Genomic DNA, 16,232 nt, shown 5'->3' with positions numbered 1-16,232 from the left:
CTGTCTCTAAATCTTAAGTGAGCACTCAATCTGTCAATTTTCACCTCTGTTCCCTTTATTATTCTTTGATGCATCATCAGCTGTCAAGAGTAGTCAAACATGAGTGTGCTGCATGTGTGCAGTTTACTGTTGCTATATTACATGATTTCTATTTATTAAAGCACAATTTTTTTCAATAGGTCTGCAACACAAAAGAAACTGCGCTTTCTACACTGCCCTGAACATTTTGAATAAAAATACATTGGCTTTATCTGAGCCTGAATCAAGAAAATGATGAAAAGCTGCATCCTCTCTATGCTTTTTCTAGTCTTAAGCATATTTTGGGTCTATTGTAGTATCTGTTGTGTTACACACTAAATACTTTGCTAACAAATGAGCAGATAATGGGATGCTTGAATTTATCTTCAAATATTCCATTTGAGCATGCTTTTGTCACAGAGTTGGAAATAAAATAAAGTTAGAATTACATGTAATCGTAACTGTTGCAGTTACTGGTGGTCAAATGCTAGATGCTGTTTGGTTAGGTGAAAGTGCTTTATTAAATAAAGGACCAGTTTCAAAATGATCATGGTGTCTTTTTTAATACACATGGCAAACAAACAAAAGCATGGATGACATTTTTCTCTATCCATTTTTTAATCATTCTTTGAATCCAAATATTATAAACACATATCACAACATGATGCAATCACCCAAAATAAAACATAAAATAAAGACAACATTACATTTCAAAGATTTAAAAAAAAAAAAAAAAAAAAAAAAAAAAACATAAAGGAAAGGGCAACTACAACCAAATCCCAGTGTTTTAATAATAATAACAATAATAATAATAATAATAATAATAATGATAATAAAAAAATAAGGCAAAGCTGGAAGGCATAACTACATAATGACAAAAGCAACATAATAATAATAATAATAATAATAATAATAATAACATAAAAGCCGCTTGTTATATTTTCCCCAGTTTGCTGTTAAATTGTAAGATGATGATGTCCATAAATCTTGACACATTTCCTCTATGGCTGCTGGCTATATCTAGGCTGGAAACTGGAAATTAGCTGCAAAAAAAAAAGAAAAAAAAGAAAAAAAGAAAAGAATATTATGCAAAAACATCAGATACAATATAAAAACATAAAAACCTTTAACCTTTAACTGTGCACATGCAGAATAATAAGCGTAGGATTATTAAACTACTGTCAACTAAATTGCATCATTAACCATCTGCAGGTCTGTAAGCTACTTTGTATTGACCTTTTATCTTGTATTGACTGCATCTCACATTTTTCTGTTCCTGATGCTGTTACTGTTATTTGCCAGCACTCCATTTGAAATATCATCGTCAAAGGAAATGAAGCAAGATACCTCTAACAACTAATCGCATGAAAGCACAGGAAAAATAACTGGGAATACCACTAGGATTGTTACAAACTTTTTCCCAAGTTGTTCAATTCAACATTTAAGTCTCTATAATCTTTGTTCTGACCTATGCCAATTAACTATCACATTTTGCTATCACAGATTCTACCGCACAACTTCGCCCAGTTAAGTGAAATGATTATGGCATCTGCTTAATGATCTGTCTCTTACCACAGGTATCCCTCCTTGAATTCAGTGAATTTGTGCCGAACCATAAATGTTGCTAGAGCGTCTGCTACCTGGTGACAGATAAGGAAGTCTGAGTTACAGCACACAGTCCACACACACTATTGCCTGCTGGATGTATAAAAACACATGCAAGGATAGCTCGCACTCAGCAAAGGAGGAAAAACACTCCTGGAATACACAGCGACCATGTTTTTCTACATCTGACCCATAAAATGCCACATGTCCGGGTGAAATGGTGCAAACATTGCCACTTGTATAATGTTTGCAACAATGTAATTCAATAAGTGATAATGCAACATCTTGGTTTAAGGAGTTTTCATATTTTTTGATTTAAAACATTTGCATTCGATCCCATTATTTAGTCTCCACAGCAAACAGTATCTTGGTAAAATACACACAGACATAGCTTTATGTGGTGGTGAGCAACACTTACTTTTTCAGGTGCATCCTCGTGGACGGCATGACCGCACTGAGGGAGGACCTGCATCTGGAACTTCCCTGTGGACAGACAGATTACGGATTATGGATTATAGACATGACTGAGGGTTATGAAGTCTCACCTACAGTATATGACGTAAGATAAACACAAGAACTTAATTTGTGCTCCTCACCTTGCATCTGTCCAATTGTAAGGTCTTTGTCAAGCCTGTCCACTCCTACAGAGAACGATATTGTACAAGTCAGTGGTGTTCAGAAAACAGGGGACAACCATAAAATTGCACACTTTGAGAATCCAATAGTTCAGCACATGCAGTGTTTGTGGCTTTTTATGCTCGTCTACACAAACATAGCATAATTTGTGATCTTAGAATTTTTTGCACAATCCCAGATGATGATGCAAACGAGAAAAGTTGTGGTCATTCTCGGCTCTAACCTGCAAGCAGCAGCAGTTTTGGCACAGGGCAGGTGAGAAAGAGCGCAGACAGGCCTCTGAACCAGCCCTCCCAGTATTTTTCCGTCTTCGACAACTCCACTCGCCAGGTAAAGACACTCTCCTTCTTTATCTATGGGGAAAGAGCATGTCAACTTTTATATGTACTTTTCTAACACATACACTTTATATGAGAGAATGAGACATACAGTCAGTGGTCACTTTATCAGGTCCACCTGTACAGTCTAATGCAGTTCAATGCAACAGCTCTGCCATGAATTCTACCTTTTAAGTTTATAATGTTCAGTTTTTGGTGACAGTGTTGGGAATGTGTAAATTTAAGTCTGTTTATTATTGAGGTTGTAGTTTACCGCTGTACTGGACTGCATTATATTGAGAGGTGTTTCTAATTGGGTTGGACAGAATAGTAGAAACAAATAAAATGCAGTCCAGTACAACAGCAGCACTAACTATGAGCTCACTGCCAAACACAGAATTGAATGAACACCTCTATTACTGTGACAAACAGAAAACCTGAGCATTATAGGCCTCAGAAAAGTAAACTTTTTGGCACAACAGTTCCATTGTATTGTATTAGATTGGACCCACTAAATTGACCACTGAGTGTAAATAAGGAGCATCGGCATTAACCTCTTGGTCATCTTCCTTCATTCTTTTATTGTTGGATTCTTCTTCTGGTTCTTCCTCCTCTTCCTCTTCTATTATGCCTTCACCAATGCTATTAGAGACACCTGGACTGCTGATGGGTTCCTCCCACCTGCCAATATTGGGGACATTAGACAGAAAGCAATGTACATAGAGCCTGCAAGGTGACGCAGCATTTAACGATAGACTAGAAACAGAGCAGACGTACTTTTTCACCTGACCTCCCATTGACACCCGCGCTGACTCAATGTTTCGGATCTGGCCGCTCTTCACACTGAATGGGAAGAATAACATGTGCAACTGAAGAAATTTTACTTCATGCTGAAAGTCTGGGGGCCAATTTCAAACAAGAGAGCTGCAGTCGTAACTTACAGGAAATGCTCAACAATGGACACGGACACACTCCAAAAGATTAAACAAACAAACAAATAAATTTTTTAAAAATTAAAAATGCCCCCATCAGGGCTCTTACTGATTTTAAGAAATAATTTCTGGGACATTTCCAGGAAAATACGTATCAGTCTGCAAGATCAAATAATGTTGCCCTCCTAATTATTCAAAGACAGTCACATTACCAACTGTTTATATTTTTACCTCCACTCAATGGCATTCTCCAGAGATTTAAAAGTCTTTGGCCGACTCCTGAGGAAATTCTGCATACTGTTCAAAGCATCCATCGCTGTGCCTGATAACAAAAAGAACTGTGTGTAAATGTACCTACTTGTACAATAACACAACACTTATTTAATCATTTACAATTGTTTAAATTTGGTGTCATTTTCTTTTGACCAAACATTCAAACTCCCAAAAAGCCGCTATTTTAGGACAAAAATAAAACCCATTTCTTCCAGTGTTTTGATGTTATGCTGCTATTTTCACTCAGGTTTTTATAGCTGAACAGTACTGATACATCGTACTCTGTTTTCCACAAAGTGCAGGCACCTACCCTCAACAACGTCGATGACGCAAAGGCCGAGTAGGGAAGGTATATGATTGGCAGCGGCTGTGTGAACTGCGATAGCTCCGCCCATGCTGTGTCCAATAATCATGATCGGAGGAGGGTTCTCTCCATAGAGTGCCTCCACCACTTTGCCAATATCCCTTAAGTGGAAGAGAGGGCAAGCAGTATTAACTTTCTAACAGGGCAGGACAACAAAACATAAGTCTGCATATTTGTATGATCTGTGACAATCCACCAAGTCTTTCTGAAAACATAAAGAGTTATCTAACAAAGCCAGAAACCAGGAGATTGAGATCTTATTTATAATGAGCAGGGAAACTGACGTAGTTGACATCTCTTTTTCTCTATACATTCAACAGTGGGAGGCTACATAACTCAGTCCTCCTCCCAATTCTCAGGTCCACCGCTGCTCTCTCTGGTTTCCCGTCACTTCTCTACAATGCTTGTCTGACAACCAGCTGTTCAAACTGTGTGGAATTGGTGATAACAGAACAAGTGTCCGTGTTAACTGCTCACACAAGTATGTCCAACCAGACGGCTTACTTGGCCATTGTGTCTGCAGAGAGATCTTCAGGATTTTTCACTTTGGTGTCTCCTGCAGGTGATGAGAGAGAGAAAAAAACATTCACAGTTTGTTCCAGGACCTGACAGATGATACAGCACCATGGGGACAGTTTATTGACGATAGGCAGGAAAGTCCTTCAGCAGCAATTTGTAGTCATCATAATGTCTGGGGCCTATTGCAGCTACGACTCCAGTCAATTCTGAAAAGAAAAATGTGTTTTACAAGAACTTTTCTGACAATTAATCTTAAATGATAAATGTTTAATTTTATGTTTTCAACAAACTAAATTATTGTTTTGTAGAGGATGTCCTCTGAAGGTTATTGACTTACTTTATCGCATAACTAACATTAAGTAATTTTAAGTGGTATGTGTTAGAATGTAATTTAAACACATTTTAATGAGAAACACTGATGAATTTCCCCTCAGGATTACACCATGATACACTTGACCACTACCTTGTAATGGGTTTTCTGTTACTCTGAATGTATATACACATAACAGCATAACTAGCATTATTCAAAGGGATTAGTATTACTTGTGGACCTAAAGGAACTGAGAAATATTTAGAGTTACAATGTGCAATTTCTTAAGTACCACAATGCAAACAAGCATCCAAGCAATACTGTATCATCCTGATAATTTTATGTGTGTGTATCAGAGGATGTCCCCACTTGTAAAGGCATCTCATTTTTTTTCTTTTGCAGAATAGCAGATAAACTCAGTCACCTAAACATGCCTAGTTACTTACATTTAAAGGGACCTGACAAAAAACAAAACTGATACACAGTCAGTGCTTCATTTTGATTGTGGTTTTACGAATACATATACACTTGTGCTGGAGTTTTCATTCAGTGTCTTCTGACCATTTTCTGATATTTACCGTGAGCTCGCAGGTCCATAGCCACGACCCTGCAGTTGATCCTGCTGCATATCACGGCCTGCGAACACACACACACACACACACACACACACACACACACACACACACACACACAATAGCACAGCTTCATATAGATTAAATTTTCTATCATGTTAAATGCATGGTAAGATACATAAGTCACAATGCTCACAGTGAAGACAGCCCAGGAGAGAGCAGAGTGGCCTCCTCCATGAAGCAGGAGCAGCACAGGGCCATGGGAACCACTGCAGTAGATTCTGAAAATGTGCAGGCAGGTCAAGGAAACACATGCAAGTAGAGTGGATATGAAACAAATAGAGATTCTGCACAGTCTCACAGCTCATCACCCACGATGATCTGCAAAACTGTAGGTTTTCCTGAATACAAAGGAGGATTATGGAAGCTGCACAACTTTTACTTCATTTTATTGATTATTTGCAGCTCAATAAATAACAAACAAATCCTTATGGTTTGTACACTGAGATGAAGCACAGAGTAGAGAGAATGGTCTTAACACTATAGTAACTAACTTGTACTCACAGTAGATGATAGTTCTGTGGTAAACCCTGTGTAAACTACAGAGTATTCTTATTTCAAATAATACATAGAGCATATATGTAGCAACAGAAAAACTTTTTTCAAGTTTAAATATCCAAACAACAGTTGCTCAGCCCAAATTCTTTTTTAGCAACACCTTGATCCACATTCATACATTTAGGAACAGCCCAGTACAGTCACAGTCTTCTACTGTTGGAAACTGAGCAGCTGCACTGGAGCAATCAGAGATGCCTTGCTCAAAGGGACCATGATGGAGCTTGTTGTGCTAAGAGAGTATTCCTCATTCACTTTCCCTGTGAAGGTTTTGTTGTTGGTGCAGAACCGGTGACCTTTCAATCACAGCCCTGCTCTAATAACCTTTAGGCGACTGTCACATCGCATCACTAATCATCAGTGTCGGCCTTACTGCTGACATGATGAACAGAAGCAGCAAGTAAGGATATGTCTTTGCCGTTTTCGTTTTCCACCTCAACGTCTTCCATTGTTTGAAAGTATTGACTCCAGGGCAGCGGGGAGAAATCTCTCTTCCTGCCAGGTCTGTAAACAAAAGAAAACAAGCAAACGGTAACTCAATTTGCACCTGTGCTTATCATCCCAGGCTTTTGCATGATAACTCACTGAGAAAGGTTAGATTACATTCACAACCAGAAGGTCATTCTAAAATAAGTTATTGGAAAGTGTTTCATTGCATAGGAAAACACCCCAAAATGATAAAAGATAGCTTTGCAGTCACATGTAGTCAAGAACTGCAACATTAAAAGAGATTTTTTTTAATCTATGAGAGTCAAGATAATGTAGTATTCTTTGAATTGGTGACATCAAGAAAGCTTCAAGTTTCAGTTTCATCCAGTGAAATCATCTACTGAATATTCTGAGCGTGACTTTGCATTTGTGTCAGTGGTAATATGACCTCTGGCTTTCCTGGTCCTTCTCAAAAGAACAAACTGAGAAATTTCTAAAATGACAACAAAATGACAAAGCCCCAGAATTCTAGCTCAGTCCCAATAATGAAAATGTATATCAAAAAATATAAACCTGAGCAGCATATTTATTAGAAATGCACTGAAAAGTATAGAGTTGCAACAAAACTTAGAAACATGGCATGATGAGTTCATTCAGTTTATTTCCTTTTTACATGTGGCGTCTCATTTTCACCTCACATTATTAACAGACATGAGTTGGTCAAAGCAATGGCTGCTGGCTATTAGCTGAAAAATAACTCAGTCAAATACATTCAAGGATCATTTTAATTTGAGGAGTTTGTGTGTTCGCTCTGGTTTGGTTACAGCGAGCGGCTCAGATGCATGAGTTTGGATAATGTTTCCCTCACCCTCACGACTGCAGGGAGCTGTGATGATCTGACACTCACCTCCCGCTGCTATGCATGTGTCAGTGTTCATCACAAGTTTGCTTCACAAATACTACAAATATGGTATTATACACACACAGGAGTACACCTTTGGAGAAAAACGGGGCCTAATCAATTTCTTGCATAAGGGTGATTTAGAGGCTGTTTTCTTTTCCCCCATAATAATCCCTCCAATCCTAATTTCTGCTCTCACTGAATGATTTGATGACATGTGGCAGCAGTAAGTTATCTAGAGGCACGTTTAACTGCATGTTTTAGACTTGAATGATATTTTAGATGACATCTTCGAGACGCATCAAAATTTAAAGGGCCGCTTTGTGTTTCTCCGCAACCCTGTCAAACATGTCACGACCGACCGGGATGACAAACACACCAACTCCGAGGCTGCGAGCCGCGCATATGGCTGCTGGCCAAAGCCGCTCTCACAAAATAATAATAATAATAATAATAAAAAGGGGTGAAAAATGACAATAATCCCAACCTAGTCGAGCCAGATCGAAATCAAATACTGGTTTTATCAACTGTTATCACATAGCTACGGCAGAAACAACACAACCTGACAATCACATCCTCCGCTACGCAGTGCCATCTGCCTCCGAGGAGACCAGCTGGGAAGGTAGCCCGAGTCAGCCGCTAGCTAACCTGTCCACACACACACACACACACACACACACACACACACACACACACACACACACACACACACACACAGTATCTGCAGCTTTTCATTCCCACTGTGAAGCCTCTGAACCGCCTTTAAGCTGATAGTGAATGCTTACAATGTCAACTCTCGACACTGAAAAATCAAAACTATGCTACTGTTTCTGCTTATTTGGACACCGCAGGACGTAGCTAGCTAGCCAAACAGTGGATGTAACCAATCACGACGACCTCATTGCCATAATATACCGACACGACATTACTATTATTACACAAAAAAATGTCATGCCATGCAACGCAGTCGATAGTGATTATCAGTGTCCAAACTCCGGTAGCAGCGGCCAGGGTTAGCCCAAGAGTAACGTCTCAGCTCTTCATCATTAAACTTGATAAAAACGGGTAGCTAACGTCAAATTTAATCTTTCAGTGTCTCTTCTTTGGTTTGAGCAGATAAAGTCCGTCAGTATCGGTGTGTAGGGCTGTGCTGAGCGGCGTCGAGGGGCTGATGCTGGACATGACAGGGAGCGTCAGGTAGCTAACAGAGTTGAGCATGCTAACGTGATGCTAACTCACTCACCCCATTCTCATTTTGGAGCCCGACTGCAAACCACCTGCCATCGGAGGTCTGGAGGCTAACAGATTCAAATGCAACTGTTTCTCCATGCTGATAAAAGTGGCCTAGTGTTCTGTCAAGAACTGCTCAACACGACCTCCCCCCTCTTTCGCAGCATATGATTCTTCTTGGATTCGTGCACCGAGGCTCAACCAGGTACTGGGTAAAATTCAGCTTGACGTCTGTCCAACTAGCCTGTGTAGCTAAATGGGTACCGCTCCTCTTCTTCGTCTTCTTCTTCTGTTGCAGATACCTCACCCCCCGCTGCTCCTTCTTCTTCGTCGTTCTGTTTTTAGGTGGTTGGCGTTCACATTGTGTCGCATCGTCGCCGTCTACTGCCCAGGAAAAGTCACACTCAGTCTCAACATCAAAACAATAAAATACCACATTTTTAATGACTTCCTGGCTTCAGAATACCTTTAAATGCATGAGTTGATAGCTTCCACTGATGTGCTTATCTCAGAGAAAAATGAGCAAACTCCATATCCTTAGAATTTATCCTCATACTGTATTAAAAAAAAAAAAAAAAAAAAAAAAAAAACTGTGTACACCCCCTGCTTTCTAAGTAGCTACACATGGATACCTAAATGCTCTATATTCATATGTTAGCAGGCTGTATAATTCATTCACTTGGTGTAAGTGGAAAAATGCACATACACCTGCACACCCCGGCTTTGCAGACTTTGCATCATTGCAGAGGAGAATGACTGTGAGTCCAGAGAGGAAAATGTTATTTGTTGTAATTTGTTTGGTTGTCATATACCCTGACCTGTTTCTGAAGCAGCACTGGTCAGGCTGGAGGATTCAAGCCAGCAGGGTCAGCCAGTCTTTTAAACGTTATTGCTGTCACGGGTTCAGGTTGTTTCTTAACTTCTGATCGGACTGATTCAAGGCTGAGACTGAGTGTGAACAGGGTTCGATTGTTGCCTGAATCTGTTGGAAAAACCTGACAGCAACACAGCTCACACAACAGTCTCACATTCCCTGCTTCCCTTAATTGCACTTCACTGTTTGGACATAAGGTGGTAGTAGTGTACATTTTAAACGCAAGCTGCTTTAAGACATTTTGTCAATAAGCTGACTAAATCAATTTAAATAAAGAGCAGAAATGTGTCAGCTAGAACCTACTGTGTGACTTACTGAGAAATATCATGTTGTAAATGTACACTGAATGTTCAGCTTAACTTAAATCAGGAATGTTGGAAAAATACTCATTAAATATTTATAATAAATAGTGTTTGTTTTAATCTGTTTTCACATAAAGTTGTTCTCTACTTGACATTACACCCTTTTAAGATGTCAGTGCTCCCCTTGTTCTGTCTCACATGTTCGCATATGATAACATAATAATATAATCATTATATGTATGATTTTGTACATGAATAGTCAGTCACTGGCACCAACATCAGCTTCAGTCAGACACTCAAGATCTGTTATTTTTCATAACAAGCCGTTCATTAGCAACATAGGATGTCTGTATTGATATCTGTAAACCATATTTTTCCAGGTAATGCAAAAAAAAAAAAAAAAAAAATCACTGGTAGGCTTATCCATAGGCAACATGTCAAATGAAGCCTTATATACAAATCAACCCTTATATGCAATAGTATTGACTGATGAATGACCAATATTATAATTGACTTGCTGTAAACTCACAGGGTTGGGAAATGGGACATCATCATTTCCAGGATATACATTTTTTTTTTTTTAAAGCGTTGTGGTATGAATGTAATTAGAGTGATAACATCTGTTTTATGTAAAAGGCTGTATTATCAAGTGTGCCTTCAGTTCAGTGATACACTAAAGCTCGGATCATTTGAAGTGATTTTTTGAATGTCGGTCTACAACAGTGATGCTGCACAGTGATGCAGGTCAGGACATGCTGTGTCCCGGCTTGTCTGTGATGCTTCATACCAAACGGACGAGAGAGGCCGACTTCTCACACAGGATTTATTGCCCACTTCGTACACACAGTGTGTATTTCACTCTCAAGTTGCTTAAGAGAAACACAAACTGGCTGTCGAGTGGGGGATGGGATGCTCTTGTGTGTTGCAGCCCAACTTTGTGGCTCAGTTTGATACTATGTATTTATTTATTTCTCTAAAAAATATGTACATATTGATATAGAGTGATCCACTGATTGATAGAAAATGATTTATGATAGTAGGCATAGAGTCAAGGGTTGCTTTAAAGGTCGCCCACCCTGAAGAGTTTGTTTGGCTCCTCAGCTGGTGAAGCCATGATAGTTGCCTTTAACACTGTGGTTGCACTGACAGCTGAATTGAAAATGATCTAATAAGAATCTAATCTAGCCAAAGCTAAATGTAACCAAGCAGCTGATTGCTGAGTCTTGGGGATATGTGGGGCTATTTACTTGATGAAAGTAATGATGAAGACATGTCTTGTGACATGTCTTCTGATGATGTTGATGTTGATAGTGTAAATGATGAATTATTGGTTGTGTATAGAATAAGGGTTCTTTACGGTATCGTCAGTGCATTGGAGGTCTGATGTGTGGGGATAGCGAGGACGGCTGCCAGACAACACAGGTCACCGCTGCTCCTAATTCAGTGAATTATCTGTGATGGGCTGTGTCCATGGCAACCAGGGGCGTACTCTTACTCAATCACCTTGTCACTAATGTCCAGACCAGGTCTCTGTATTGACACAGACCCAATTTCAATAACACACGGAGGTTTTACGTCACATCCTCCACTAGTAAACACCCATGTTATGTCTCCTCATCCCAGTAAACACTCCAACATCTGTCCAAAAATAACAATACACACACAAAATACTTAGAGGAGAGCCACTGGAGGGGCTCCAGGCGGAAACCTAGAGAAAGTAGAGCTAGATCAAACTGGCATGTAATGCACATTACAGATTAGTTAAGAAGAGAGCATGTTGTAGTGTTTATTTATTAGCTTTAATGCATGTTGACACACTTGAGGCATAGTTTCTGTATTTTTTCAGGTGTAAAGTTAATATATTGTTAGAAATTATGCTCACGTATTATGAAACACTAGAAAAGAGCAAACACTTCAATTCAAGAAAGGGACTGGCCAGAACAATAAGCCAAGGAAACCTTGAAAATTCAAAAGTATTGTTAGAAAGGTGTCCCGTCATTTGATTAAATTGACTAAAACGACTATGACAAATTATTTGAAGTGCTATTGACTAAAATGTGACTAAGACTAATGTACAATTAATGACTAAAATCTGACTAAAACAAAAACAAAAACAAAAAAAAATTCAAGAGATGATAAAGACTAAAACTAAAATTCACATAACTGTCCAAATTAACACTAGTCAGATGTAAATGGCTTGAATTTTTGCATTTGTAAAAACCTAAAAGAAAAGAAAATAGGAAAAATAGTTACATGTTAACATGTTATGCATAGAAACCCTTCATCAACATTAACAGGCACCAAGCTTGCTCAGGTAAGTCAGCAGGTTAAACATGTTCAGTGTGGCTTCTGAATAAAGACACAGCCATTTTTGTCAGACTTTCCAGATGACATATAATGTTGTTGTGCAGAGCATCAAACAAAAAATGCTCTCCAAAAACTGTTTCAGGCTGAGGTGCTGGGTGTAGGGCCCTTATTTTGAAATCTCCTGCACTCAAAAAATTAAGCTCTGCCCTTTTATTTTTATGTTTCACTCATCCAGCCTTTCTCAAGACAGTTCTGATGTTAGCACAGATGTTTAATTCCACATCAAATTTGTTTCTCTTCATAAAAACAGAGGCCATGTGCTTTTGCCCCTCTCACTGAAGGGAGCAGACATGGTGGGACACCAGCTCATGCGCTGGCCTGTACGCTCTACTAACCTCAAAGTGAAGCACCGGCTTTATTAATAGAGTTATGGGGATTATCTATTTCACAGCACTGACTCAGGATTTGCAGTGCTCCGAGTTCAGGAGACGGCGGGTCAGTGTTGACGGGATCTGGACGTATCTAGATTCAGTTTCATTTTCTGGGGTTGTGTGGGTGCATTCCCTGTGGGCAGCTGCAGTCAGAGGAACAAGTTGTTTACTGGTGGCACTCAAAGGTTACTCGCCATGTTATGAAGAAACTGTTTTTAGCCACAGCTGAAAAAAGTAAGCAGTGAAAGCAGCTCCCCGTCTCCCCACATTGTAAAGGCTGGGGGTGATTTAACCTTTACCCCCTTTTCCACAGACAGGCTGCAGACAGAAACTTTCACCCAAATATGGACTTCTGGAGTCAATGCAGCTTCTCTCTGAGGGAAAATACCTGGGGTGCTCACATTATCCCTATCTCAGTCTGTGGTTTAAACAGGTGTTTAAAACCTGGATGTGCTCTACAGATGATTTCAGCTGCATGCTCTCTGTTAAATGGGACTGGATCCACTGAATTTTCCTATTGCTTTCCCACAAAAATAATCACTTTACAACAAATAGCTAACACTCTGTAGCTGGCTGTTGTGTGACCAGCTATGCCCATAATAAATTTAGGACTAAAGTCATTCTGGCTTGCTGCAGAGGAATAAAACATATCTGGTTAGCTGGCTACCATGTCCATTTCTGTGGCTGATTTGTTATCTTTGTTCAAAGACGACAAGGAAAATATTAAGAGGAAGAGAATAACAACTCCGGTTGTGTGTGATGGATCAGCCTAGCTGGCTGACCACCTAGCTGTTAGTGATTTGTTTTTTGTGTTCAAGTCATAAAAAATAAAATAAGAGATTTTTTTCTTTTTCATATTATCTACAAACAAGCATCCAAATCTCATAAGTTATTTTCTAGCACATAAGAGAAACCCAATTAAGTTCTCCTGTAGACAACCGATATTTTAAAAATGGGATATGCAAACAAATCAGAGACAAACGACAACATGACTCCTTTGCCTCTGCTGGGTTAGATTTGGTGTGCCATGCTAACAAACTAACAGTTACAAATTTTGGCGTTTTTATGGATCCCACCAGTGTTCTGGGTAAGATACCACCATAAGTGCAGTGATTGGTCCTGAACTTTGATGGCCTGATGCTGATTTGCTGTAATAGGCTTGACATACCCCTCACCAAAACATGACCCCCACCTTGACCAAGTGGGCATATCTTGCTCAGAACTCTGGTGGGATTGACAAACAGCTCAAGGCTGTCAATCAAACACAGGTGGGAGGAATACAACCTGCAGTCATGTTCCGATTGCATCAGCTCCATTCGAACATGTGAAAGTAGCATCTTACTCCCTGCCCTGCAAAACCGATCATCTGACTCAGGAGAACCCGAGTTCTCTCTCGGCACAGAAACAACTTCAAATTCTCATTTTCATGGTGTTTTCTGCTCCCAGTGATGACAACAAAAAACATTTTGATGAAAAATTGCACATTTTAGTTTACCATTCCTTTTATATTATTTGTGATAGGATTGTCCAGAGTATCTAAGGAAATGTCTTCTGTCATGTACATTTCTAAGGCATTTAGAAAAATGTGTTTTCTATTGTGCTGTCCTGATCCACATGAATTAGCATACAAGTAATCATCCTCTGTTCTATTTAGGAGGATGTAGTAGTAGTAAGAGAAAAAAGAAAATGATTAAAAGAAAATAGAGAATGTTAAAAATGGCACATCATACAATACATACCATGGAAATCAATGTCATTTAACATCATATGTCATATGACATTTTTTAAGTACTTTAACATAATTAAAAACAATCTGTTTTCTATTTCTATTTATTTTCTTTAACATGGGTTTTGTTTTGAGCACAGAGTGTGTTTTTAGAAAAAATATTATTGGGGATTAAAACTCCAACGTTCATAATATGGAATCTATGAAACTGGCAGGGGGAGTTTCTGAAAAGAAAAGTGATTAAGTGGTGTTTTTGTCTCTGTCATGCACTTGCAGGCAGCAGAACTGGAAAGGTTGGGTCTTAGAAATTAAAGAATCAGCACCAGAGTTCAGAAATTAGAGTGACATTGTGACATATAACAGCAGGTGAAGAGGAGAGGGGAGTGTTTTGCATAGTCAACCGCGTGACTAGCTGTGAGCTTGGGGCCGTGACCCAGAGTCACCATGGAAAGTCACATGTATGGAAGCATGCACAGTCAGGACTCTGGCACCGCATTAGCCAACACACTCTCTCCCCACTCCACTTTTAAAGTCAGAGATCATCACCCTTACACTGGTGTTCGCGTGAACAATTGCATGCAGGTGCCCTGTTCACCCACCCACCCTGGCTCATTGTATGGATTGGCTGAGAATATGGCGTTTCCCTCGCCTGGAACATTTCATAACTTTATGAATGGCAGGGGGGAGGGGGAGGGAATTCCTGAAGCTTCTGAGATGCCTCTCCAAGTTTTTGTTGTGAGACACTGGCACTGGGAAAAGGCTGCAGAACAAATGTAAGACAGTCAGTCCTGCACCCAATGAGGAGCAGCCGAGGAATCCAGACGGGCCTCCCTGTCTGATTGGCCACACGCCTCAGCCAATAGGCACAGGAGGGTGACCTTTACAGGGCATGTGGATGGAGATGGGTGGGTTCTTGGAAGTGAGTGTGGTAATGTGAGTTGATGTCACCACATAATGTGAACTTGGGAAAGACAGGCCAAGAACACTGAACCCTCTTTAATCTGCTGGAAGTTCAGAGCTGAAGATCATAAAGTAGCTTGTGCTTTTGTATAGTAAATTCACAAATACACAATACATTTCTAGTATTTCTAATATTAATTTAAAATATTTTGCATTGGCCTATTGGAAATTAAAGTCAAACACCAAGGTCTGAAATACAAAAGCCTCATCAAATATCATATTGTTAGCAATTTCATCACAGACACAATTAGTAGATTCCCATAAAGCAAATAAATAAGACTACTCTTATAGTGACACAAACAACTGTGAAGCACAATTATCTTTCATAATAACTCTAACATAATGACTCTGTTTGTTAAGTGTGAATCAACAACTGCTCAAGTGTCCATCTGTGTCTCAGTGATGGTAAACACATGAGATAAACATAGCTTGTGTGTGCTCTGTGTGCACAACTTGTCAGGCATGTGCACAAGGCGCCTATAAATTAAGGAGCCTCTCCAGCGCAGCAACACAACAAGAACTCGAGACACGGAAAAAGGACTAACTGGCCAAGGGATTATATATATTTATCATTGTGCTGGATTATGAGCTTCTTTGGAACTACTCAGGTAAACCTGGATTACAATTACTTCTGGATGTTTTGTCAATATATTGTCTTTTTTTTTTTTTTTTTTTTAAATTGTGCAGCTTTTGATAGGATTCTCCCAAATTGAGACTCCATTCTTGTCACTCACTCTAAGCAGAGGATATAGTCAAATGTCTACTGTTTCTTGTACCCTTTTGCTGAAATATAGCACATTTATGTACATATAGTGGCAGCCAGCAAAAGGGGATATCATTTACAAAATCAGCATGATACAGTTCTGATCATAAATGCATAATGAATATTAATTTCTTTCAGGTAGTGGTAT

At 39.4% G+C, this 16,232-nt stretch overlaps 1 protein-coding gene across 1 annotated transcript; it reads right to left on the bottom strand.

The window, feature by feature from the left end:
• Positions 1-554: 554 nt before the first annotated feature.
• On the bottom strand, positions 555-9,048 carry ppme1 (protein phosphatase methylesterase 1). The gene is made up of 14 exons (XM_030069691.1): positions 8,735-9,048; positions 6,572-6,665; positions 5,743-5,835; positions 5,553-5,610; positions 4,650-4,701; positions 4,092-4,246; positions 3,740-3,830; positions 3,354-3,419; positions 3,131-3,257; positions 2,483-2,612; positions 2,220-2,264; positions 2,042-2,106; positions 1,591-1,658; positions 555-1,061 (listed from the first exon to the last, which is right to left on the bottom strand). The coding sequence occupies exons 1-14, from the start codon at positions 8,818-8,820 to the stop codon at positions 1,058-1,060; spliced, it is 1,134 nt and encodes a 377-aa protein (XP_029925551.1). The 5' UTR covers positions 8,821-9,048; the 3' UTR covers positions 555-1,057.
• Between the last annotated feature and the right edge of the window lie 7,184 nt (positions 9,049-16,232).

This window comes from Myripristis murdjan, chromosome 14 (assembly GCF_902150065.1).
Source record: "Myripristis murdjan chromosome 14, fMyrMur1.1, whole genome shotgun sequence".
NCBI classification, from domain to species: Eukaryota; Metazoa; Chordata; class Actinopteri; order Holocentriformes; family Holocentridae; genus Myripristis; species Myripristis murdjan.
Note: the sequence above shows the minus strand (reverse complement) of the source record. Positions and strands in the feature narration are given on the sequence as shown.

Excerpts from the sequence above, each read along its gene's own strand:
- ppme1 (XM_030069691.1), bottom strand. The coding sequence starts at position 8,820 with ATGGAGAAACAGTTGCATTTGAATCTGTTAGCCTCCAGACCTCCGATG. Across the intron at positions 3,831-4,091 it reads CGTCATCGACGTTGTTGAGG|GCACAGCGATGGATGCTTTG; the intron begins GTAGGTGCCTGC and ends TTTTGTTATCAG. Across the intron at positions 2,613-3,130 it reads TGAAGGAAGATGACCAAGAG|ATAAAGAAGGAGAGTGTCTT; the intron begins GTTAATGCCGAT and ends CTTTCCCCATAG.